This window comes from Ctenopharyngodon idella, chromosome 11 (assembly GCF_019924925.1).
Source record: "Ctenopharyngodon idella isolate HZGC_01 chromosome 11, HZGC01, whole genome shotgun sequence".
Taxonomy (NCBI): Eukaryota; Metazoa; Chordata; class Actinopteri; order Cypriniformes; family Xenocyprididae; genus Ctenopharyngodon; species Ctenopharyngodon idella.
Genome location: NC_067230.1, coordinates 24,346,045 through 24,373,585, shown reverse-complemented (window position 1 = coordinate 24,373,585; position 27,541 = coordinate 24,346,045). Strand labels below are relative to the sequence as shown.

At 37.4% G+C, this 27,541-nt stretch overlaps 1 protein-coding gene across 4 annotated transcripts in view; it reads right to left on the bottom strand.

Moving 5' to 3' along the window:
• Window positions 1-27,541, bottom strand: part of diaph3 (diaphanous-related formin 3) — a 283,916-nt gene that overhangs the window by 48,853 nt on the left and 207,522 nt on the right. For 3 of the 4 annotated variants that reach the window (XM_051912519.1, XM_051912520.1, XM_051912522.1), the window contains 3 exons: window positions 26,610-26,745; window positions 7,021-7,116; window positions 4,552-4,614 (listed from right to left, as the gene is read on the bottom strand). In XM_051912519.1, coding sequence (XP_051768479.1) covers window positions 4,552-4,614; window positions 7,021-7,116; window positions 26,610-26,745 — 295 coding nt within the window. The remainder of the gene's footprint in view (window positions 1-4,551; window positions 4,615-7,020; window positions 7,117-26,609; window positions 26,746-27,541) is intronic. The other variant, XM_051912521.1, reaches the window with a different exon arrangement.

Below are 27,541 nucleotides of genomic sequence, written 5' to 3'. Positions count from 1 at the left end.
GCACAGCTTACCCCACTCTCCCCTCCTAACCAGTACATTACAGTTGTACCTGCGCTAAGCAGCAAAGACAAGAGTTACCTGTAAAAGCTACAACTGAGTTTCTTGAATCAATTTCGATGTGGATTTAAAGCACTCCATATGGTCAAATACAATCAATCCATCATTTCTGAAGCCCAAGCCCCCTTAAGAGCCAGACTGCTCCCTCAATCCATTCACTCGTCTTCTCTCTGTCGAAAGTCGTATCCTAACCCTGGACACTCAAGTCATAAAGCATCTTTATCTTCATCCTGGGGGGGGGGGGAAGAAGCAGCAAAAAGCAGGTAGAGGGTTGTGGGGTTCCGGTCACACTTAAAGGCTTTAAGTGTTGCCTCAGGCTCAAATGAAGAGAGAGAGAAAGAGAGACGAAAGGCTCCTAAAAATGAGAGAGGGATTGGTTGGAGAGCTTTTACTCAATCTTGACCACAACACACATTCTGGATGTGTGTAGTGCACAAAAAGACGTGATGTAAGAATCTGAGTTTCTGTTCTGACCTCAGAATTTATACCTCTGTCGACTGAGTTCAAGAAAGTAATAGATGGCCAAAGGCACAAGTCTAGGGAACTGAATCTCCATAGATTACTCGATTTGAGACACCGGGACTCTTAAAGCTGCTGTTGCCTGTGTAAAGGGAATCTCCCAAAAGCCTTGCAGGAAAATGCAATCTCAAGTCTTATTGCTCTGGCCTGCAGCTGACAATTCAGACTGGCTTATACACAGACACACACACACTCCACACATATCCACATGTTCCCCACTGCTCTAATGGATACACACACCAGAATGACCAGTTCATTTTTTGTGGTTAATTACAGTGTCTTCTGTTGCAGATGTGTCTGAATTTAATTCGCTTTGCTGCTCCGCTGGAGTGTGAAACACTAAAGCCCTGGAGATCAATTACTGAGGGGTATTTACACTACACAGTGGCAGAGGGGACAGGGACAGGGCTGACATACTTCAGCATGTGTTCACTCTCTCAGCCACTGGTCTTTTCCCACTGCACTCATTACACTGTCAATCAGCTAACAGTCAAAAACATATTGCAGAAAGACAGAATATCTAATTCCGATTTATATACACTTCAAACGGAAGGAAGGGAACCAACTAAATAATATACAAATTTTAAGGATGCTTAAGATTTTAGAACTCAAACTCATACTGTGCAAATAACATCTTAAAAACAACATGAAAACTTGTTTACTTCCTTATTAAACATTCTTGGTCTTATTGTGGAAAATGTATCAGTGTGTGAGTGTAAAACACTAACTAAAATCAATCATTTTAAAAACTGCAAGTGAATTTAGGCATCACAGCACTATAATGTACAGTATAAAAAAAATCCATATTCATTTTGAGATTTGCTAAAGATTTTGTATTTAACAGTGTTATTAAATTAGTAGTGTTTTTAAAGATAAACTAAGTGAATGTAAGGTAACGCAGAGATAATCTAAATAAAAAAATTAATATGAGCACAAATTAAATATATAAATCAATCAATCAATCAACCAACCAACCAATAATTAAATAGAAACACATTTAAATGCAGCATTAAACCAAAACTGACCTGTTTATTTTCTTAATTTGTGTTCCTGGTGTTAATGTGCACATTATAATAAATAAATAAATAAATAAATAAATATCATTTTTTAAAAAAATTAACAAAATAAAAAATAATATTGTCCGATAACATATGTATATATTATTCATCCAATCCACCATCCAATCAGTTTGCAATGAATAAAATCAAGCCCTATTTATATTAAAAAAAAAAAAAAAATTGAATATAGGGAAAAGCGAAAGTAAAATATTTTGCAAATGGCATTTCATGTTGACTAAGTTTTACTACATAGACAAATGAGAGGTCCTACCACACAAACACAATGTCTAATACCTGGCAAAACTCTCCAGAGACAGGCAAGTTCATCATCCACCTCAGTGCAAATAAAGCGCTACATTTAGTCTGGGAGGCACCAAGAGGACAAAGTGTGTGCAACACGAGACACTTTAGAGTTTTATTTAAAAAGCAGATGGCACAGCCGAAATGAAGATGAATGAGACTGAAGCCTGGTGTGAGATGAGAACTAATTAGCCTGGCCATCAGAGGGGCTTGCTGAACTGCAGAGGCCCGCATGAACATACACAAGCCCGGGGCTCCATTAGTCAGCCTAGTCTGGAATAAAACACAGGGACAAGGGCACCAGTGCCCTGCCCCATAGCCAGACTCCCACATCCCTTCCGATGCTTCAGAGGACCACGCGAGGGGAGGGCACCGCACTTGATATCCCAGAATGCCCTGTGTCCTTCATTACTTTTTGCTGAGAGACATATGAGGGGAGTTAATGTGAGCTGCGACAGTCTTTCTTATGATGGATCGCGTATACACACACATCTTTCTCTCTGTCTATTCACTCTCTCTTTTCTACGCACAATCTAATTTGAGATAAGTCTTAAGAGAACACTAGTGGGAGCGAGAGCAGACTTTATCAGTGCTCTGGGTGGGTATGGGAGGAGATCTAGGAGTAATTGTATTCCTGTATGCTTGCAGGGACTCCTATTAAAACCAATAACCGCTAATGGGGTTACAGCTTAATTTTTTAAGTACCTTGATAACGATTATGAAGCAACCTTTGAACAAGACAGCCAAGTCTGTTTATCTTATGTTGCTGATGCATATTAAAACCATCACTACTGTATATATAACAGGAAAACTGAAGATCTTGAGAAGTCTGAGAGGTAAAACAGGCAACATTTGGAACAGAAGTTCACGTGAAAACATGTACGGATGGAAGTTTGATTGAATCTTGCTCCAGATGGTTATCCTGATTCCCACTACACATCAAACGCTGATCTCATTCATTACAGAAAAAACTGGATTGTTACATTAATGCTTGTCATGTCAAAAGGGAAGGTTCAACAGAGCGCAACATTTTGCAATTTTATGTCTTTTCGAGAGAGCATGAAAAAAGAAAAACAAAACAGCTATGTCAACAGACAATAGTGGAAAGCTTTTTCAGCAAAAAATGTTCCCAATGTCTCTGGGCTTTCGGTTTTACTGGAAATGTGGCATTCTCAGCACACAGCGAGTTTCTGGATGACACATTAACACCTGGCGGTAACGACAGCTAAAGCGAGGACATGACATTGATTATAACCCTGCTGACTCCGACACTTACATCAACCGTCCAATCACAAAACAACATGAGTTGAAAGCAGCACGTTTCGATGAAATAAAACAACACAACATGAAAGCAGACAGAAAAGATTGATTCATGCAGTAAAAAAGAGACAAGTCCGATACAAAAACGTTAAAAATCATTTTATCTTACCCCTTTTCTACCAGTAAGATGGAGGTGATGGTGCTGCAGCCAGTGCCCCTATGTAGCCTGTGTATTTCCGCTTAAGAAAAAGAAAAATTGGCTCCACACTGACGCAGAATTGCTGGTGTCAAACCAATAACATTAGTGGGCAGGCTTAACCAAAAGACCGTAAAAATATCTTATAATATTTAAAGAAGTTATCTACACTGGAAGTAGCATGATGTAAAACATCACTGAGGTGATAGACACCATGTTCCTTTTTTTTGTCACACTGCACAGCCACATAATTTTACCTGTCTGAAATAAGATTTATTATTATAAATAAGCATTACAATTTGCATTACAAATTGATCCAAAGTGAGAGTAAAGACTCTATATGCGTGTGTGTGTGTGTGTGTGTGTTCATATATATATAGTATATATTTCAAAATGTTCATAAAGGACTTTCACTCTATGGGGGAAAAAAAAAAAGTTATATTATTACATTACAATTTTTTTAATGTTTAAATAATGTCTTTCTTTCATAGAGTCAGAGCGGAATCATTTTTCTTTTACAACACAGATGCTGAATTAAATTACTTTGAATATTAAAATATTTTCTCAAACCTAGGAGTAAGACTTGTAAATAAAGACTATGTTTGTTTGTGGGCAGCTTATAAAGTAATAGTCAGTTAAATCATTGTTCAGTGGAAACACAAAAACACACAGTATCAGCCAGCCGAGCAACACCACCAACACTGGGTAGAAAAAGAATATTTGTAGTTAGAAGCAGTCTGAAGCCTTTACCGAACCTATATCACACTATAACACCTGTCGTCTTTATGACCAGCAGCTTAAGAAGCTGGAAAAAACATGTTTGCTATCGTTTCCCTTTTGCTAGGCATTTATAGAGGCCTTGAGGGACTGTTATGAGCCATTCAAATAAGCAAGTGGCCTGATCTGGACCTACTATTGAACATTAGTAGCTATTGAACAATAGTAGCTATAAGAAAAAAAAAAAAAAAATCAATAAAAAGAGTGACACATGATTGAGAGAAGGCAACACAGACATTAACCCAAACAGAAAAGACATTCAGAACGCAAGGCTGGTAGATCAGGGTTAGTGAGCAAACTTAATGCAGTTAATAGCGAAGAGAGAAAATGAAAGCAGATAGTGGAGAGAAATGCCATTCCTCTCTTTTTTAACTCTGATTTTACCGTGGTTGCAGTCTTTCAGAACAGGTCTTTGTGGACTCGGGTTGAGCACTTGTGTTGGTTCACCTGTGGAAATTAGGACATGGGACAAGACATAGTGAGAGCCACTCTCACACATAAACCCACCTTTGTTCTCCATAAATTAGACTTATACTTCCTAGCAGGGCCTAAAATGAACACTCGCCAAGCGCGACGTTGGCGAGTGTATGAAACCAAGTCAATTGCCAGTTGGCTGGTAACATTTTTCTGAATTCTAACAATGAATGTTGTGAGAACAGGAATGTGAACAAACGTGAATGATGCCTGGGACAGTTGTCTGTTTTTAATGTTAATCAAAGGTGCACTATGTAACTTTTTTTTAAATGAACAAAATTAAAAAAAAATATTTACCATCAATCCTTCTTCCAAAACGTGTTTTTGTCTCACACTGATTCACTATGGTAAGACCATAGTCACCATTATACTTTAGACAGGGCGGGATGTTGCATACTTGTGTCACTCTTCCGTGTGTGTCTCAGCACATCCGTAAATAGAGAAAAGTTGCTCCAGCTACTTTGACGAATATGGGAGTGGCACAGGTTGTCACAACGAGTGAGCAAGGTTGACATGGAGCATGCTAAATATTGAACCTCGGGGATCACCCGCCCAAAAGAGGAGCTTCTGATTGCCAAAAGAGAACGAGACAGAACCCGTAATAAAACAAGAATCAAATATTTGCTTGGCTTTTTGGAAATGGTGAGAACAACTCAGGGATTTGAAATGTTGTAAGACGACGAGGAGATGGTGTTTTATTACTCAACAGGTGAGTGAGGAGTTTTACTGAACAGATAAATTGCCACATGTAGCTTACTAACAGAGTGTGAAGGGTCATTTTATTATGGTTGTAGCGCTGTGCTGAAGTTTATTCATCCATCTCTTTTATCTTTTTGGAAGAGCCATATTCATCCGCACAGTCACAACTAAAACAATGTTATTCCGAAAAATGCATGCAGTTTTGTTTTTAACCGCTAGAGGGCCAAAAGTTGCATAGTGTACCTTTAATCAAAGAAAGAAAAAAAAAAACAAATTCACTCACTGCTCTTGACTGAATAAGTTTTGTAACTTTAATAAGGATTAATCTATGTTTAATTTATACAGTGAAGAATATCCAGTGTTATTTTACATTTGAATACTTTATTCAATGTCTCTACCTGAAAACTACTGTTACTTGTCTTTAACAATGTTTTAAATGTTTATTAGTGTATATTAAATGTTTATTTCAGCTTCATGGCCAGTAAAAAAATAATAAATGAATAAATTATGACCGTAAATTTTAAAGTCACTGGTCTTTAAAATATAGGTGTCTTTTTGGCAGGTGTGGCAAAAAGTTAGTTTTAGGCCCTGTTTCCTAGTATAAGGAGAGTCATGATATGCTTTAAAAAAAAAAAAAAGTTCAAATTTCCTGCAGCATTTAACAGGTCTTTCTGATTTGCCCGGTCAGTTTGTTGGGCTCTCCTGACAGCACACTGATTTCTATTGAAGGTGGTCAGCTGCATTATACTCCACTGGTTCCTGTAATGCCAGAGGAAGTGTGCTGATAATGGGGGGCTGATTCTGTACTGATTTCTACAGAAAAAAAAAAAAAAGCTTTTAACACTTTGACTGGAACAGAGCTATAAATTGTGAATTGTGCACTTACAGTAGGACAAACTACATACTATAATGGTTTCATCCTAAAGAGTCTGAAACTTTTCTGCAAATTGAAGATATACAGTATATACATAAAACTGTTCAAAAGTTTGTGGTCAGTAATTTATTTATTTTTTTTAAAGAGATATATATATATAAAAATATATAACTTTTGAACAGTAAACTCTGAGAGACTATGGTCAGGCTGTACTGACATATGCCACCCATCAGCTGTCTGTAGTCAACAAACCTAAACCTCTCAGCTAGATAGGACACATACTGTACCATGAAGAGTGCAGAAGATACACTCTACCTCATCTCACCCCTCACTGCACTGGAAAAAGAAATTCTCAACCACTGGATGCTTTAGGCTGCTATACACAGTTACAAAACACACCAAAATACACAATTATCCCTCCTCTCTGTTTTGGGTACTGGTCAACATGAAGGGGTTTATTTAGTTATGATGACCAGCTGATGTATTATGCTACTTATTACAGAGAATAGACATGAAACTTGTACAGTTATAAAAGAAAAAAGCTGTCATTAATATGGTCAATTTTAGCAGTCTAAAAAATGTGCTTTAACAGTTTAGCTATTGGAACCAATCAAAGACGAGCATGCCAGACTCTGAAATAAAAAGCCAAATTAATGTGTGTACGGCTCACAATATAAAGGCTTAATTTTAATTCACTCGAAAGAAAGAAAGAAAGAAAGAAAGAAAGAAAGAAAGAAAGAAAGAAAGAAAGAAAGAAAGTACAACCGATGATGGCAGGATGAGTGGAGGAGTGTTAGGAGACTCACCTCGGGGTCTGGGTGCTCTTTTCCTGCGGTCTCTGAAAGCGGCTCCAGACTGCAGCGCCTCCAGCAGACAATCCATCACACCGGTCTCATCGTTCTCTACAGGAGAGAGGAAGAAAGAAGAGAAAACATTAGGATGCGGAGGGGCATTCCATAGCATCACTTAAACCGGCCTTAAGGGTCTCTGCAGGAATGCTAAAAAAATGAAAACAGCCTTTTTTGGACGGTATATCACAGCGTCGATTCGGACAATTTGAGAGGCAGACAGGCCCTTAAACTCCTTTATACGTCTCCTCTGCACCACAAATCCACTGGTGTTTTGTAGCATTTGGAGGGCCGATCATAAAAACAGCTGAGTGGTGCAAGCAGTTAACCTCAGGCCACCGGCTTTCACACAGAGCAACTCCAGAGAGACAAGGAGACCTGTGGGACACACGGCAGGCAGGAGGAACACCATACCGCTCACGGTCACAAACACATCACGTATGTGCTCGCACTGCTGCTTACACAAAAACTTTACACACGCGCACACATATCCAGTGACAGAGAATAAATCAGGCTGGCAGGAAAGTGTGCTTTTCAGCAGGTTTGGTGAGAAAAGCTTGCATGAGAGGTGTGTCTGTTGTGTGCTGAACCCCTAGATGGGTGAGCGTGGGTAAGCATTGCGGGCCTTGACACTGTAACCTCCAAATATTAATCTTCACACTGACACAGCAAGCACAAACACACGCACACAATACAAAACAAATCAAAAAGTACATGAGCGTGTGCTAACGCTGCAGAAGTGCCCACTTCTCCACCAATAAGTTACGGCTCGCGAGCTCGGGGCGCGGAAAATGAAGTAAGGCCTATACCCGCGCCTTATGACAACTTTTATTTTCTTTCATACACAGCACAGAGAAACAACTTTCTAATAAAGCGACCAAACTGCCTGTCAAGTGATAGACGAAACTGACAATGATTTTATCTTTTTTAAACTGAAATGAAAGGCAATGTGGATAAAAATTCACAGCCACGATGTACAGAACACTACACAAAGATATAGAAGAAAATGAATAAAAACATTTTGGATCAATAAACCTTAAAAATATATATAAATAACTGCAGAAAGGCCACACTGCAGATAGATTTCACATGTCAGCAAATAAAATTAAATCGGCTAAATTGCCTGTGCGAGCAAGCTTTAACTCTACAGCACAACATCGATACACCGAAAAACAATCAAAAATTAATTTACAGAATTGAATTAGAACAGAATATAGCGTTCTAATAAATAAAAATAATTTAAAAAATGAAATAGTCATAATCAAGCCACAAGTGCAAAATGCCTAAAGTGCAGGGGAACATATATTCAAAACACAAGCCACAAATAGTTAAATTAGATAACCCAGATTGATCAATAAATAAATTAAAATTAAAGAAATTATTAAAATAACGAAAGTATAGCCAGAATTGTCAACTTTGTCTTTTTAACTGCAGAGACAATAAACGGTAAACTGGAGTGGCAGTCTTTTTAGCTAAACATTCACAGCATCCAAAAATCAAATTAGAACCGGCTGAAATGTTTTGGAATCATTTTTACCTTACCTGATTGAGACAGAAAAAAAATCCAGTCTTTTACGCAATCTGCCCGTGTCCGTTTGAGTTTTTTCAAATAGTGCTCTAGTCAACTCGTTAACATTGGCCGGCAGAAGCGCGCCGCAGTGTTTGTCGTTTTGAGTGGTAACTTGCATCTTACGTTTTTTGGATCATCTTTTACCATTTCAAAGTGCATCCAATCCTACACTTTAGATTTTCTTATCCCAGACATTGTTAAAGATTTAATCCCTGCCGCCAAGATGCCCTCTGTCGGCCACGGATCATGGAAAGTGAAACTTAACTCTGTCACAGGGGTGGTTGGATTTATTCATGCACATTAAAAATATTTATTAAAAGCTTCTTTCTTTTCACATTTTTATTTACAGCATTATCATGGCTGTATATTATCCTATTGGGAGAGAACCGGTATGTAAAATCAGATATTGAGCACCCCCATATCTAGTTTCATAACACCTCTGCGAAGATTCGACTGAGATTGGTAGTCAAATCAGGCTCCTCCTATCGAAGCATCGAATCGTCGACTACTCAGGGTCACCCCTGAAGCTACTGTATTATGTAGAAGAGTATTGTGAGAAAGAGATCGAGTGAACGAGTTTATTACCTGCATTCAGATTTAGCATTTTCCTTCAGGTCAGTCCTATGTTCATAATAAAAAATCTGTTTAAAAGTCCGATGTATTATCTTGTCCTTTTAACAGTTAAAGGGATTTCCCATGACTGACAGTGTCGTAACAATTTTTATTGTGTGATACACACACACATATATATATATATATATATATACACACACACACACACATCTACATACACACACATAGTATATTACAAAATTATTATTACACGAATTGTCATGGCTTAGTCTCAGTGAAGTCATCAGTCACTCCCTTTACAGCAAATTCACACTGAATTTCGAAGAAACCTTCCTCTATTCTGTCTGTGATTCTGCATTTTCTTAAAATATAAAATGTAAAAGAAAACACAATTATAGGGGCTTTATAAAAGGGGCTGTCTGAAGCTTATTTGGGACTGCAGCATTGTCATGGGTATGTTGCTCTCTGTAAAAAGCCAGACAGACTCAGCCATATACACTGATAGTATAGTGAGGCCATTTTCAATCAGCAGCTATTGTCTGAGTAAGTGAGGGATGGAGAGAGGGAGTGTGAGAGAGAGAGGGAGTGTGTGAGAGAGAGAGAGAGAGAGAGAGAGAGAGAGAGAGAGAGAGAGAGAGAGAGAGAGAGAGAGAGAATTGTGGGTAACCGAGGAGAAGGTAGAACGTTCTTTTGGTTCTTTTGTACAGAGTCCTGTCAGCAGTTCAGAAGGGGCAGCTGACCACAATGAAAACTATCAACGAAGAGAAAGCACAGAACTGTTGACCTTTACTAGCCAAGCTTCAATTAGACACAAAGAGTGTGAGTATGTGATAAAGTGTGTGTATGATAGACCAACCACTTATCACCTCACTCTCCAACAGAAATACAGAGCCTTGCTAAATTTAATCCATTATATTTTCATAATGAATTAAAAAATTCTACTTTTGATATAATGAAAAAAAAAAAAAAAAAAAAGAACTTGCTGACTCAATTAGTTCACATTGGATGTTTGCTAGCAAATATGCTTAAAAGTAAATGCTTTTGCACAGAATACATAAATAATACAATAATAATAATAATTTGTAGAGCAGAAATGACAGCTCAGTCTTTTCCCTTGAGTGTGTACTGGCTTTGCTTCATTTCTGGCATCATTTTTTCCGTTCTTCCAGGCAGATTTGCTCCAGGTTGTTAAAGTTAGTCAGATGAAACCTGAACAACCTGAACCCTTCAAATAGTGCCACCAATTCTCAATTGCCAAGGCCTTTATACTGTAGGACATTTTATGCTTTTAAATCACTTTAACAGTTTCTTCGGGCCTTGCATCTAGAACCTTTTTTGTAAAAGACACAATTTTCAATGATTCACTTTTTGATAGACTGAATGTAATTTTACATTATTTTCACGTATTTTGCATCATCCACTCACTTTGTTTTTAACAACATATTTGTGGGTATGGTTTTGCCAATGCTAAATTTGTAGCAAACATGTCACTTAGAAGCTAAAAAAAGGCTCTATGTTGGTCTTATCTGACTACAAAATCTTTTCCACATTCCCACATTTCCCTCATGAGCAACTGTGCAGTGTGTCATGCCTTTTGGCAAACTCCAGAAATGCTGCGATATGGATCTTTTTGAACATTGTCCCCTTTTATATTGCACTCCTGTATCGGCCAGTGCTGTCCAGCGCTCTTGATATGTTGTCTGGTGCACCTTCAGTTCCAGAACTCTGTAGCCTCTTCAAAGTGTTTGCTGGTCTGTCTGTAGCTTCCATCACAAGTCTCCTGCTTGTTTGTGCAAAAAATGTTGTGAAACAACCCTGTCTAGACAGTGCTTGGGTGGTTTGATATATCTTTCACAATGCCTACTGGAACAACCAAACACCTGCATTATTTTCAATTGTTAAGTATTTTTTCCCCCTGCAGTTTATGCATTTGTTTTACATGTTCTTTAGTCATTATTTTCACCTGTGTAATTTAATTCACAGTCTGAATAATGCTCCAATAACTGTGGGAGTTTTTGATCAAGAATATGGGCAAGTGATTTTAATGTTTCACAGGTAGAGACCAATTATAAGGCAATCGTGTTCTCATTAGAGCAATTGTGTTTCATCTGTGTAAGCGAAAGAGCTTCTACAACCCAGGCAAAGAATATTTACATAAACAGCATATTTAAGTTTTTATCTGTAAAAATGCTGTCTATATACACTTACTTACATAGTGCCACATTAAAATTATTTAAAATAATTTGAGATTCAGTGCTTAGATTTGTTACACTGTTTGCTTGTGCAAAACTCACCAGGAATAAAATCTGTAATATCAGCCGATAACAGATTTGATACCAATATATCATCCATGACGAAAGTCTACGTATTATTTGCCCATTTTACCATCTGCCAAGCAAAAATCTAATCACTTGGAATATCCTAGCACACCTCTTCTCAACAGTGAAAAGTCAAAAATCACATGCATGAAAACAAACAAAATCTCTCCGCTGACAGTTGGCAGTATGTAAGTGAGTGGTGAGCAAAAGGGTTATGGTTTTTTTTTTTTTTTTTTTACCGCCGAGCGCCAGGCCAAGAGCGAGTGGCTGGCACTGAACCTGACCACGAGAAAATGAGGCGTGAATGTCAATCACTTATCTCAGTGTTCCAACACCATCCTCTTCACCCACAAGACCCTGGACTGCAGCAGCTGTCACGGCAACGCTTCAGAAACCAGCGCTCTCAGACAGACAGACAGACAGACAGGTGCTAATGGACAGGTGTGAAAAGACATAAAGGTGCACCACTAACAGGAAACTCGGTACTACAGAACACAGTATAAGTCGATAAGAGAGCTAGAAAAAAAAAAAAGGAATGCTTAAAGGGTTATTTCACCCAAAAATCAAAATTATCCCATGATTTACTCACCCTCAAGCCATCCTAGGTGTATATGACTATCTTCTTTCAGATGAACACAATCAGAGATATATTTAAAAATATCCTTGCTCCTCCAAGCTTTATAATGGTTGGGAATGGGGGGCCACATATTAAGAAAAAAAAAAAAAAAATGCATCCATCCATAATAAAAGTAATCCATACGGTTTCAGGGGGTTAATAAAGGCCTTCTGAAGCAAAGCGAAAGGTTTTTGTAAGAAAAATATCCAAAACTTTAACTTTATTACCTATAATAACTAGCTTTCGGTAGACGGCTGTAAGCATCGATTCGCAGCTTAAGAGTATCCTCTGACCCACCGGTCACGAATTAGAAGTCTAAAATGATCATTTTTAAAGAGAAATGTCAGAGGATTTCGATATAAGAGAAGAGGAGCTTGAGTTTGCTGCACAGCGCTATTTGTTTGAACCGCGAGAGGCATCTAAGCTTACGATACTCCTCCACCTGTGTCCTACATCTCATCAGGGGGTTACTCATTGCGCGTAAATCGACTTGTGCAGTATGAGTACGGTTGTCCGCCGGAAGCTAGTTATTTGAATCTATAAAGTTTTAACTATGGATATTTTTCTTACAAAAACACATTGCTTCGCTTCAGAAGGCCTTTATTAACCCCCTGGAGCCATATGGATTACTTTTATTATGAAGAGATGCATTTTTTTGGCTTCAAATTGTGTTTATCTGAAAGAAGATAGTCATATACACCTAGGATGGCTTGAGGGTGAGTAAATTATGGGATAATTTTAATTTTTGGGTGAACTAGCCCTTTAATAAGGCCAAGATGGGAGAAATAACAACTAGTATCATGCTATTGAGTGGGGGCTTGAGGAAAGAGATGTAATCATAGAAAAGCAGATGAATGTCCAACTGCATTTGTGCACGTGTGTGTGTATATGAGACTGTTCGCTACACCCACATGCACAACTACTGTTCAATCAGACCTGACTAATTACATGCAGCCTTGAACCAACACAATTTACAAGGAAGGGTCATGCTTAGAATATTTACTTCTTTCCAAGAAGAGAGAGCGAGCGAGCGAGCCAAGGGAAATGAGAGGAGATATGGACTGCGAAGAATGACATTAGCATGCATACAGTTTTCCAGGTGGCATGTTTCTTGTTTCTTTCGAAAGACAGACAGACTCAGATAGCCAGGTTGCAGAAGGGATGGATGGATGGACGGACAGCGAGCGGATGTGATTTAAAAGAAATGGAGAAAGAAAGAGAGCGAACCCGAAAGAGTGATAAGTGCTAGGAGGTAGCCTGCTGGGTCTCTGATGGAGGAGAGAGGGATGGAGGGTGGCTTTAATAAAGAGCTGAGTGAAGAAGAGAGAGGAGGTGTGAGAGGGAAGGATATGGTGTGATTTAGCCAGGAACGGAAAAGGCATTTGGCTTGATTGCTGTTGCCTCTCTTTTAGCTCTCCCTCTTTCATAAATACAAGAGAGAGTGAACGGAAGCACTCAAACTGAAGAGAAAGACAGAGAGAGAGAGGACAACTGCTCTTCAAATAAAACCCTATATATCTAAATGTTCCATAAATCAATTCAAAAATCTTTAAGCAATGAACTGTATAAATCAAAGCGTTCTATGATTTTTCCTTTAAAAAAAACAAACAACACATTTAAAAAAATGAATAAAAATTTAAATGGTCCATGGTTTAATACCCAATACTGCAATCTATCAACATGGAACAATGTCTGGAAACCATTTCACTTTTGCAATGTAGAATTTGTGAAGGATTTTTCATATTATCATTTCATTTTAAAGAAGGTACGACAAAAAATAGTCTTGAAAGGAAGGCCATGAGACTAAAGATAAACGTACAAGGTGACCTTTTTTTTTTTATCATTTTGTCACATATTTCAATTACTTTCAGCTTTCCTTCTACCTAGAAACGCATGAAACTGCCCTTCTGTACCCTTCTGCCGAAGCCCTGCTGCTAGTAAAGTGAAAGGCCTTAGATGTATTTGCTCTTAATCGCCATGCAAGCACAATTTATGAACACATGCTATTATTGGCATAGCAGGTCTTTTAAAGGAGAAGCCACACTTCAGTCCAGATGAGATTTATGAGATGTTTCATACGGATCACGGAAACACATGATTTCACTGATCTGAGATCAAACAACAGCGTGCAATGGGGCTGGACAGGTGTCTGCACAGGTTGAGCGATAATGACGGAACAACACAATCATTCCTGACGCATCTAGAGTCGCTCACAGTTCATGTCCGTTCTCTCTCACATTTGTCTGAAGAGGGTGAAAGAGAGATGACAAATAATGAAGACAGCAATTACCTCCCCTATAATCTTTCATCAACCCTCTTTTCTTGTTCTCATCTTTCACATCATATTTTCCTGAACAGATACAAAGAGCGCATTTGCTCAGCTGTCTGTCTGCTATGGCTTTGACAAAATGCCACCTGCTAATCTGATTTGTCAGGTGCATATTCTGATTATTAAACCTTTACTGGAGCGTAAAGGTCAGATATTTTCACTATTTTCAAAGAAAGGAGGAAACGTCAGTGAAAGATGAAGGGAAAATTGTTGGATCTCATGCATAAACTCAGCAGGAGTCAACCTGAGGGCTAGAAGGTTCAATGTAGTGTAGAAATCTTAAAGAAACATATTTAATTGATTTGTGAACCTAGTAGAGCATGATGTTAATGATGCCAATATCAAGGTTTTGATTCCCAGAAAACACACAAACTGATCGCTTTGGATAAAATCATCTGGCTAATTTGGTGGTTTATAATTCTGTGTAGATTTGTGTTATATCACTCATCACTGTAATATGTATGAAATGCTTAATTGGTTACACCCTAAATCAAGAAGACAATTTCATTGGTTTCTGTTTCTTTTTAAATGTGTTTATTTTGATTGTCCTTCATATCTGAAACAGTATCTGATTCCATATAGATAATCTTATTCACTAAGACATGAACAATTTCCTTTCTTTTTTGTCCCCAGAATTTTTAGTAAAAACGGACGAAGGTCTTTTCAGTATAAAGCCCCTTCTGATTGGAACAATCTCCCTCAGTCTTTGAGATCTGTTACTTCATTTTATTGCTTTAGGTCATTTTTATTTTCCCATCTTAAAATGGCTTGTGTATATTTTTAAGTTATCTTATGTTGATTAGATGATTGTGCATGTGTATCTACATGCTTATATATGATATGATTGTTGTAATTTTGTTGTGGGTGTGAGGGTCTAGTAGAGCATGTTTGTTTGTTTGTTTGTTTTTTGAATATCTGTATGTTTGATATGGTTGTTTTTTGTTTAGGACCCCCTCGAAAATGAGATGTCGCATCTCAAGGGGCTATCCTTCTAATAAATAAATAAATAATATTTTGGTGCAGCCTTTGCAAACAGGTTATTATTGAAGTACTGAACTAATATATAAATATTAGTAAAACCCCTTGCAAAATCTGTGAAAATGTGAATAATTTTAACAAAATAAGAGGGATCATACAATATGCATTTTTATTTAGTACTGTCCTGAGTAAGATATTTTGCATATAAAATGCTTACATATGGTCCACAAGAAAATAGCTGAATTTATAAAAACTACCTGCTCAAAAGTTTGTGAACCCTTGATTCTTAATACTGTGTGTGGTTACCTGGATGATCTATGACCGTTTTTTTGTTTTGTGATGGTTGTTCATGAGTCCCTTGTTTGTCCTGAGCAGTTAAACTACTAAATATTCTTCAGGAAAATCCTCCAGGTCCCAAAAATTCTTCAGATTTCCAGCATCTTTTGCATATTTGAACCCTTTCCAGCAGTGACTGTATGATTCTCAGATCCATCTTTTCACACTGAGGACAACTGAGGGACTCAAACACAACCATTAAAAAAGGTTCAAACATTCACTGATGCTCCAGAAGGAAACACGATGCATTAAGAGCCGGGGGGTGAGAACTTTTGAACAGGATAAAGATGTCCAATTTTTTCTTATTTTGTTTAAATCTTTTTTTTTTTTTTTCATTTAGTACTGCCCTTCGGAAGCAACAGAAGACACTTAAAAATGTTTGCCAGAGGACAAATTAAGTACAATATTCCTTGATCTTCAGATTCAAAAGGTTTTCACCCCCCGGCTCTTAATGCATTGTTTCCCCTTCTGGAGCATCAGTGAATGTTTGAACCTTTTTAATAGTTGTGTTTGAGTCCCTCAGTTGTCCTCAGTGTGAAAAGGTGGATCTCAAAATCATACAGTCACTGCTGGAAATGGTTCAAATACGCAAAAGATGCTGGGAAACTGAAGAATTTTTGGGACCTGGAGGATTTTTTTGAAGAATATTGGGAAGTTTAACTGCTCAGAACAAACAAGCGACCATGCAACAACCATCACAAAACAAAAAAACAGTCGTGGATCATCCAGGTAACCACACACAGTATTAAGAATCAAGGGTTCATAAACTTTTGAATTAGGTCATATTTATAAATTCAGCTATTTTTTTTTTTCTTCATAAAAACACAGATGCACAAAGAGCATATAATTTAAATCTGATGCATCCTTGTGGGTTTTTATTTCAGTGCACAACACTGAAAACAAGGTGCAACATAAATAATTAAGTAGTAACAGCTCTTTCTTCTAACTGGTCCAAAATCCTTCTCGTAATGCTGCATATAAAAATCTGACAGGCTGTGATAGAGAGGGTCAAGCAGTATTTTTTTCTTTCGATGTGAATAGACAAATTACTTGTCATGTTGCACTTGCTTTGCGAAATTCAATTGAGGCCTGTTAAATTCTGAACTCTTTGTAAGGCTTGATTCCTTTTTTAAACGTTTTATCAAGCTTATACTGCACCTGTCTGTTTCAGTATACTACATACTTACTTCCATACTCTTTAGGGTTCAGAGTCGGTTTCATCAGCTCGTTTCTGAGCTCCAGGGAGCTGGGAGACCCCCTGTGGCTTCCTCCTGGAGGAAAGCCGATATCTGGGACAGAGTAGCCAGAACGCTGGGCTTTTACAGCACTTGCTGGAATTAGGAAGAGCAGAGGCAACTGTGTTTGCTCTGTGTCTATGGATATGTGGCCTAATTCTGTTAGATGTCTGGTCTGTTGCTTTCAACAAGCACAGAGACCCTCCCCTCTCTCTGAAAACATGTTCATGTAGTTCTCTCTACTCCTTCGGTCTGGTCTTGAATCATTGCTCTCTGTGTGTGTGTGGCTCCAAAACATTTCAGAGGAAACTAGTGCACAGCTTCCTCTCCTGCTAACCGTGCCAAACCAATTTATTATATTTTTTCTTCTCTGTCTCACATCCTACCACCCACCAAAGAGCGGCCCTCTTACGCTAACCCTAACACGTACAGAGCGTCGCCTCTCACCGGGGCGGTTCGGATTACCACAGTGCTTTAATTGACAGTCTCCGTGGAGACGAACAGGAGAAGTGGCAACGGTAACCTGGAAACACAAAAGAGCCTATTTGTGCTGTCTGACTTTCAGACGAGAGACAGACATCATCAAAAACTGAGTGAGAGGGGAAAAAAAAAGAGACAGAGGGAGAATTGTTATTATTTTTGAATAAAAACCAGCTGTCTTTTCCAAAGCAGTATGCACACTGCACTTAGTGCATCCTTGTGTGTTAAAGAGCTGCACGCACACGTTCACTTCCAGCACACACGTGTCAGAGAGACATCAGAGCTCTGAGCTGGAGTACAGGAAAGAAAAGAGAGATAAAGAGGAACATGATTAGAAACTAATTGGTGTGAAAGAGATTTGTGATAGAAAGCAGACAGGGGGAAGAGGAAGCAGAGGACGGCCTCTCTTTGAAGGCGACATTCTCTGAAAAGCTCTTTGATGTCGCCCCACAATCTGCGTCTCCCGCTGTACCTGAGCCAGGACGAGTGCTAACATTTTTTTTTTCCCTTTCCATTTAGGGCTGCACTATTAATTAATATATAATTGCAGCAATTAACTAATTGGAAACAGTGCTCATTGAAACATTTCTTTTAGGACAACTCTTGTAAAGTCTGCAAAGCACCACGAGATGAGAGATGGCATTAAATTACCTCATGTCTCAAAGCACACAAGATTACAATATTAATGGATGTAAACAACTTACAGAGCTCTAGTTGTACCACCTGACTTCTGCAGATTCATTTCGGCACTGATAGTGTTGACATAGAAAGCAAAATTCCGAATCTGAGGACGTGAACGGCTCCAGGTAGAATGTCACGGCTTGCCATTATATAATAAAGTACATTGTGAAATAATTTCACATTTGTGATTTAAAAATCACATTTTAAATCACATGTTTAGTAGCATTCTGACTCATTTGAAATTGAGTTGCTACAGCTAATTTCATAGCCAGGATACTATTTATCCTACATACAAAAAAAAATTAATATTTTTTTTAAATTATGATAACAGCTTGATTGCAAATGATGTGCAATGATTTTTCTTTTTTTTCTTTTTTTTTTTTTTTTACCAAAAATGATATTTACCTTTTTTCCCCTCACACATTTCTCTTATTCCGTTTTGAGCATGCTCTACACTGTCAACAAAGTTGGTAATTGGTAAACAGGTAACCTAACCTTTAAAAAAATATTAGGCACATAGTATTTGAGTGTGGTGGAAATTAACAGAGACAGTAACATTTTATGTGGAAAAAAATGATTAAATATTTTCCACATAATATTGAAATGTTTTGTGAATGTTTCACTCTTTGTTAAGATCATCAACATTTTCATGATGGATTTTCATAATTTAAGATAGAAAGTCTCAGTCTGAGACCAGGATAAAACAATTAAACCTATACCTAAACCTAAAGTAATTTTACAAGTAGCAAAAATAAGATTCTTTTGTAAGAAATTAATTATTTTATTTAGCAAGGAAGCAATACATTTAACAATACCTTGTTAAATTTGATTGACATTGTTACAAAAGCTCTTATAAATGCGTTTTTTTTTTTAACCTTCAATTCATCAAAGACTGAAAAATAAAAAATAAATATTAGTTTCCCCCCCAAAAAATAAAGCAGCATAAAGCAGTAACATTGTTAGCAACTGTTTGTAACATTGATAATGATAAGAAATGTTTCTTGAGCACTAAATCAGAATATTAGAATTTTCATATTAGAGAAATGACTGGAGAAATGGTTGCTGAAAATTCAGCTTTGCCATCACAGGAATAAAATACCTTTTAAAATATATTTAAAAAGAAATCAGTTATTTTAAATTGCAATAATATTTCACAATATTACTATTTTTACTGTATTTTTAATCAAATAACTGTAGCTTTTGTGAGCATAAGAGACTTCTTTCAAATATTAAAAAACAGACCCCAAACTTTTGAACAGTAATGTAAAAGTGCATGAATTTGAAGAAACACCCATGTACTGTCTAGTGCAGTGGTTCCCAACCTTTTTCATGCCAAGGCCCCCCTCCTCTCCGAATCAATAATGCACGCCCATCCCCCCGCCCTTTTTTTAATTCACAAAAACATTTGTATTGTAGTGTTATTACTTTTCAACCAAATGTTATTATTTCTTTAAAGAAGAAACTCAAGATAGAAACCTTCAGTGTTCTTTTGTGCAAACATACTTTGCAGACATTCTTTACAACTTAAAAGTACTTACTCTAATCAGTAATACAGTAATTTATTCAAATAAGTACAAGTCAACCTGCCATACCAAACAAGACCACAAGGAGTTACCAAAGGACTGAATTTAAATACTATGCGCATCCATTCAAAATTATACACATAACACCACTGATCCTCTCACGCTTCTCCAAAACACGCTCGTTCAGCGAGCATCCGTTATAAAACACACACAGTATTGAACTGTGTTCACGCAGAAATACGATGATATAGCGATCAGTCTTGTATGTCACTGTAATCGTCTTTACCTCAATTACAATGGTCATCCATCAAAACCTTTTTAGCGACACTGGTTTTCTTTTTCCAACTGAGAGAGTTTGCGTTTTGAGCCACCGTTCAGTCTGTATTTCACAGCAGCACGATGAGAAACGGCCTGGGCTGATCCGAAACAATCACAGAATACCTACGAGGGAGGTGGTGCCTTGTTTTCAATGTATTTTTTAATTAATTTATCTTTTTTAATGTAATGTATTAATTATATGAATATATTTAAATTAATTTTAAGTTATCTTGCGGCCCCCCTGGAGGATCTCTGAGGACCCCTAGTGGGCCGCGGCCCACAGGTTGAAAACCACTGGTCTAGTGTAAAGAGCTTTATTTAGAATGGTAATTTACGTTGAACTGCAAGACACCGTCGAATGAATTAGTGTAAACCTGCAATCAGTAACAGTTTTAGTGATTACAATGTGTTCAGTGACACACTCCAGTATTGTCATGTTACTCGCGTTGTGTAATCTATTCTGCAACTTATTAGCAGCTTTGATTTTCATGCTGCTGAAAGAACCAACGTCAACTCGACCACTCAGTCACTCTTGCTTTAAACAATGACCTCATGTTATACACACATGCTAAACGCTAACTAGACTGAAGGGTGAATGAGATTGGAGTAACACATGCTATAACAAGTGAGATAGGAAAAGGAGGGAACCGCTAGGTGTGTGTGTTTTGTGTTTTCTGCACACGTCGCACTGACGAGAAAAGCCAGACTGGGAGTCTCAAAGTAAGTGATGCCGTTTATGGCAACGGGGCCGCAATAACAAAACAGTGCAGGAAAACGGCCCACTGATGCAATTACATGTGGCAGGTAGCAGTTAGCTGTCTGAGTGGCTGCCTGATCAAAAACACGGATGATCACAGCGAACAGAGCTTTCCTGCTTTGAGAAAAAGTCTGTAGTTCTTTGGCTCTGTCCTGTGATAATTCTTAAGATAACACCGATTAGCACACGCTGGGGAGCTGCAGGGCAAGAGCGGCAGCTCTGAGTCTCTGTGTCTGAGGACGAGAGAGAGCAATCGCACTGGTTGACTGGACAGGAAGCGGTATTAGCCAAAGAGACACCTGAGGCCTCCTGAGCCACATTTATACACACTCAGACCAGTTGGGAGATCGCCAGAGCCTGCTCAACACACATACACTAACTCGCTCATTTACACGCTCTCCACCTCATGCATCTCTCTTTTTCTATATGAATCAGCACACACTCCTCCACCTGTGGCTCAGCCACTCATCCCAGAGTGCAAGCTGAATGAGAGAGAGAGAGAGAGAGAGAGAGAGAGAGAGAGAGAGATTGGTCTTAAACTATAAGAGCCTGCATGTTCTAGGTTGGAGAAGTCAGTCCTTGTAGGAGTACACTGCTGGTGTTTGATTGATGATGAAAGGATGAGAAGAGAGAGAGAGATAGAGTGAGCAGACACAAATAAGGGAGGAAGTATCCACAAGACACTTTAGAAATGAGGCTTGGTGATATAGCTTTTAAAAAAACTCAACATCTTGATATTGTTTCAGCTTTTAGACAATAGCCAATGTATTGAAATGTATGTATTTTCTCTGAAATGGCTTCAAATTGTGATCTTTTTTTCCCATTATGGCAACAAAACAGCCACTGTCCCAGAACAGATTCAAAACTATACATAAAATTTGCTTAAAATAAGGTTAACTAAATAGTAGAATAATGTCACACAATGATTTGTATTAATATGCAACATATATGCAATATATACAGTGCTTCCCACATATAGACTTTACTTGGGCGGGCCGGTGTATTTCGGGATTGTTTATAATTAAAAGTCACACTCTAAGTTTTTTTTTCTTCTTCTGGGCATTATTGGTATTTTGGTTACACAATAAATTGTATTTATTTTGATATCCATTTAACTATTGTAGTCTCTGGCTGGGATGCTCCCCCACAGGAAGAAAAGCCTAAGAACATTATTTGACACATTATTCAATAATATTAGTATTTAATTAAATGTAATAGTAGCCTATGTAATTAAAATGAATTTCAATAAATAAAAATATTGTTAAAAATCACAAATGATTTGTTTGTCACATGTAGTAGACCATTTTTTTTGCTGTGGGTAATAGGAGGATTTTTCACCTGGCTACCACCGCAAGTATATTTCAAACCTGTGGGAAGCACTGATATATATATATATATATATATATATATATATATATTTTACACACACACACACACACACACACACACAAATACATACAAATCACAAAATATATCAGAAAATAATAAGTATATTGTACATATACTGTGCAGCCCCAGTTCAGATGTGTTCAGCCTTTGGACTTATAACATTAATATTAAATTGAACAAATGAATCCTATGCTTCTAATGCACTGGGTGGCTGAATGAAGTATACTTGGACCCGAACAGAGAAGTTAGTTTAGATAGAGTTACGCTCAGAGACGCATAACATTAGGATAGGGAAACTATTCAACAGAGAATATAAGACAGAGTAAGACTAAGACAAAAAAGAAAGTCTTTTTCTGAGGATATAATCAGATAGGCAAGTGAGTTAAGCAGAGAGCTAAAACTCAGTCTCTGACTTGAATTCATCCGAATGTATAAATAATTCAGACACTGACTGCCCGGACAGTGTGTAGTGCCCCCTGTTGAGCAAAGACAGCGGTGACATGTTGTCAGTAAATCCTTGTAGAACATTCTCATCAAGTTGAAACAAAACCACTTTGGTTTCGAATGACTATGTCATGAAACATTTAATGAAATCTGCATTAACCTAAAAAGGTTTATTAGGGACCTGCTCTAGAGACTTAAACACTGAGATTTGTTTTAAATGAAAGTAAGGACAGCAGTCCTTCAAAGGAGAGGAAAATAAGAAAGAAGAGAAACGGAATAACACAAAACCCAGCAGAATCAGAATCAGATGTGCTTCAGTGGCTGTCCTTTAAAAAACCTTGACTTACTCATCTCTACTGAGGATTAAGCTTCTAAAAAGATACAAGATAAATAAATAAATAAAATCAGATCCCTCCCACCATCACATAAACTGTCAAATCTCCTGAAAAGGTATACTTCATTTCTTAGCTTACATCTAAAAGCACTTTCACAACATTTCTCAATAGACCGAACTCTATGGCACTCGACCTACAGGATTAAAGTGATGTTTATAGCTCAAACAATTTCAACTTTGACCCATTGACCTTTTGAAACACAGGCAATAGGTGTGTTTGACTTCAACTGTGCCTTAGCTTACTGACTGGCAAGATTTGCTGGTAGCATTTGGGGGACTCATCAACTTAGATCATTTTTACTTCTCGTAGTGGAGCTCATGCAGTATTTGCTTGCTTTATTGCAGATGAAGTTAATTAGATGCAATATTTACCAGAGGTGCGTTTCCCAAAGCGATATATGGTCGCAAGTTCCGTCGTTACCAATAGAGTTCAGTGGGACTTACGACCATAGTTAGCTAATGATGCTTTCGGGAAATGCACCCCAGATAGATATTTTCGAATTTTAGATGTAGTACTACTTTTTTGCTGAATAGGTTATGTGCTGCTTAGGGGAAGAAAAAAAAAAAAAAAAAAAAAGTTCAAAATAAGCTTATATTATTTAGGATAAATACGAATAAAGTGCGGTTTGTGTTTTTGTCTGTTAAATTTGACAAACATAACATAATATGAAACAAACATAGCATAATAGAAGTTTTCAGAATAAAAATAAAATGTCATTGTTGTCATCTGTGAATCTGGCCAATAGTGAAAATCTTCATTAGACGCTGTGGAGAAACTGTCAGCTGAGCCAGACAGCTGCTTTCCAATCACTCTCACCGTACTCTAATGGCAAACGTCACAGTGATGTAGCCCAGGTCAACTCAAGTCAGTCAAAATTTCTACACTGTCAAAAAATATGTCCAAAACACCTTGTTACTGAACAGTGTAGTACTTTGTCTACCCATAAATGGTGTGTAGCTTAAAGGTACTTTAATGTACTAATATGCACCCTTTAGGCTTAAACAAGATATAAAAAGGTGCACTTTTGAGGGTACTGCCCCAGACAAGGTAATGAAAATAACAGACGATCGTAGATTTTGTGAGTCTCACTTTAAAATGCTCACTTTAAATGTCTCCAGTATAGGGGAAAACTTTCAATTTAAAAACAGGTGCAACTGCAGAAAACTATTTTCGTATCTTACAGTCATTTAACAAATGAGCAAATATAGGCCAACTTATCCATGCCTATGCATCTTGGGGAAAAAAAAAAAAATCTCCATTTCAGCAACGGATGGAGTTTGGGTTCCTCATCATTGTCGCCTCTGGCTTGCTTAGTTGGAGACACTTATATTCAGCAATATTATTGATTTATTATTGATTTGACTGTACTGACACTATTAGATGAGAACTGAACTGAGCTGGACGATGACATCAATGTTTTCTACAGAGCTGCTATATAGCTGAATTGAACTCCTTTCATATTTGATTATCTTTATTGAACAGAAGTGAATCAACACTGAACTGAACTTTCTAGATCTACTTTACAGTAGAACTGAACTCTGTTCGCATCATTGAATCATAAGCAGCTTTTCCACTGTCGGCACGGATATTGTTTCATTTTCCACTGTGGGCTGATAACGGACCTCTTTGGAGTGTAATACAAATGCATCAGCCATTGCCTTGGTAATGCAAGACTTTACAGATATAAGATAATAGGAACCAAGCTCAAGTGCAAATATAACTGGAACTGTTTAGCCCAACAGTGGAAAAACTGCATTTTCCTGTTTATTCCTAAATAAATAAAGGTGACTTGACTTAACCCTCATCTATCCCTCCCGTACTAGTAACAAAAGTGTCCCTCGTGGGCCAAAATGACCCGAAGCCCTAATATTATTCCCTAATAATATTCTGCCGACCTCTTGCCACTATATGGCCTTATTGCTCTACATGGAGCAAATGAACTGTTCTATTGGGTCCTAAAGACAGTTACATTGAGTTTTATTTCTTCAGTTTGCATTCAGGTATCTATTTTGACATTATAAAATCATTTTTAGTAAAGTTTTAGCATTTTAGTTGTAATTTTGACAATTTTTTTGGTTTTTCTATATATACTGAAGTGTCAGATATTGTAATAATACACGTTAGTAAGGTGAAAAAAAGGTGTTCTGCACTGTAAATGTTCAAATCTAACCACTTCATATCTGTGTGCAGTCTGCATTGTGACTGATTGAATTTTATTTGGGGGAAAGAAAAAAAAAAAAATAATAATATGAAGATAAACATTGCCCCCATTATATGACCCCGCAATCATTTTAATGGGAATTCCTAGGTGTGTGTGTGTGTGCGTGTGTTTGTGTGTGTGCGCATGTGAGTGTATTCTGCATTGGTGATGTTCTTTAGTCTCATGCCTACATTTGTTCAAATTGACCCACAAGGTACATTTTTGTTACTATACTCCTTCGAATCCAGTCATTTTATTTATTATTTAGTTAGTTAGTTAGTTAGTTAGTTAGTTAGTGTGTGTGTGTGTGTGTGTGTGTGTGTGTGTGTGTGTGTGTGTGTGTGTGTATTCAAAGTTCAAGTGTGCCAAAAGTCCTAAGGGTCTTGGACCACTCCAATGAATACTCAATTTTTATTTTTTAAAAATTAATTCGGGACGAAATGACCAGAGGGATGGATGAGGGATGACAATAGTTAGGCCAACCAGAAGTAATGTGGGTCTCATGATTATTTAGCTATAATTTATTGCCCTAAAATATGGGCCTATTTCACTTATCTGGCTCATAATACAACACTGAAGTCACATTCATTTGCTGATAGTAATATGACCACCAATACATTATGCATCCCTAACTCACTCACCCAAAAAGTCCCACTTTAACCCCTTCTCCTTGCACTGTACTTCCTGCCCCACTGCCAACACACCTCCTACCATAACCCAACACTAGATTCACAACTGATCACACCACACGTCATATATTCATTTGTAAGTGTGTGTTTGTGTGTATTAAGTGCATGAAGAATGCACACAGGCTGCTCTTCAGCTTTATTGACTCAGCGTGAGACCCGATACGGACACAAAACTCATCCCAGTCAACACTGAGAGCCTGCTGGGTGCATGTACACACCCTCACACACATTCCTCAAACAGCAGGAGGCAAGCACGAGTGGCAACATATATTACAAAAAACTCATTTCATGTGTGTCTCATGAGTGCACAGAACCTGTTGGTAATCCAATCACATCTCTAATATCATCATGCATTATGTTACATCATTATGAGATTGATGCTCGCTCAGATAGAAAAAGAGCCTGCGTAAATATCATAGAAAGTGAGTAAATGCAGATCGGCCTGATTCAGAACTAGCATTACAAAGTAATGTTCTGACATCATGAAAGACAAGGCGTTGAATTTCCATTGCGTTTGTGGCATTAAAACAACGATGGGCTGTTCACATGGAAACAGATTGACAACAGAACACACACGCTCTCACTTGTTTCTCTTTTCTGTTTAAGACAAGCTCCCAGGAACGTGTGCAGGGACTCATTTCATCAATCTTCAAAGGAGACTTTTCTAAAGCTCACTCTCGTGAAAACTTTCAGTGAGTGACTGATAAACATCTCACCTGTGTTGACCTCCAGCAGTCTCTTCTTCTTCATCTGCCGCTCCTGCTTCTCTCGTTCTGCCTTCTCTTTGGCTATCCTCGCTTTCCTCTGCTTCTCCTCTGCCTCTCTTCTCCTTATGTTCTCCTTTACTGCTTGCTAGAGAGATAAAGGCAGAGATAGAGCAGACTATTGAGGAAACAAGTAAAGATAAATTTGGCTTTTACAAACAAAAGTGTAAGTACAATTTCCTTAAAAGAAATTAATACTTTTATTCATCAAAGACTCATTAAATTGATCAAAAGTGACAATAAAGACATGTATAATGTTACAAAAGATTTCTATTTAAAATAATAATAATAAAAAATAAGTAAATAAATAAAAGATTGGAGTAATGGCTTCTGAAAATTCCGCTTTGCCATCATAGGTATAAATTACATTTTCAAATTATTTTACAATACAGTTATTTTAAATTGTAATAACATTTCACAATATATTACTGTTTTACTGTATTTTTATCAAATGCAGCCTTGGTGAGCATAAGACACTTCTTTCAAAAACATTAACAAATCCTCAAACTTTTGAATGGTAATGACTGTGACTTGACACAGCACTTACATACTGTTGCACTTATGTTGATCTGATTGCTTCTACTATTCTCATTTGTAAGTCGCTTTGGAGAAAAGCGTCTGCTAAATTGCTAAATGACTAAATGTAAATGTAAATGTAATGAATGCTGATTATATTGCAACAAATTATTACAACCTTGTCTGAGAAAATTAATTTATCTATATTAACTGCAAAACAAAATGCTGAGACAATATTTATGCCACAAATAGCTTTTTATTTTATTTATTTTTAGTTTATTTTTCTTGGTTTTATTTTAGTCTATAATGTAAATAGTTATTACAGTTGTTGGCCTATTATTTTTATGTTACTGTGTTTTTTTTTTATT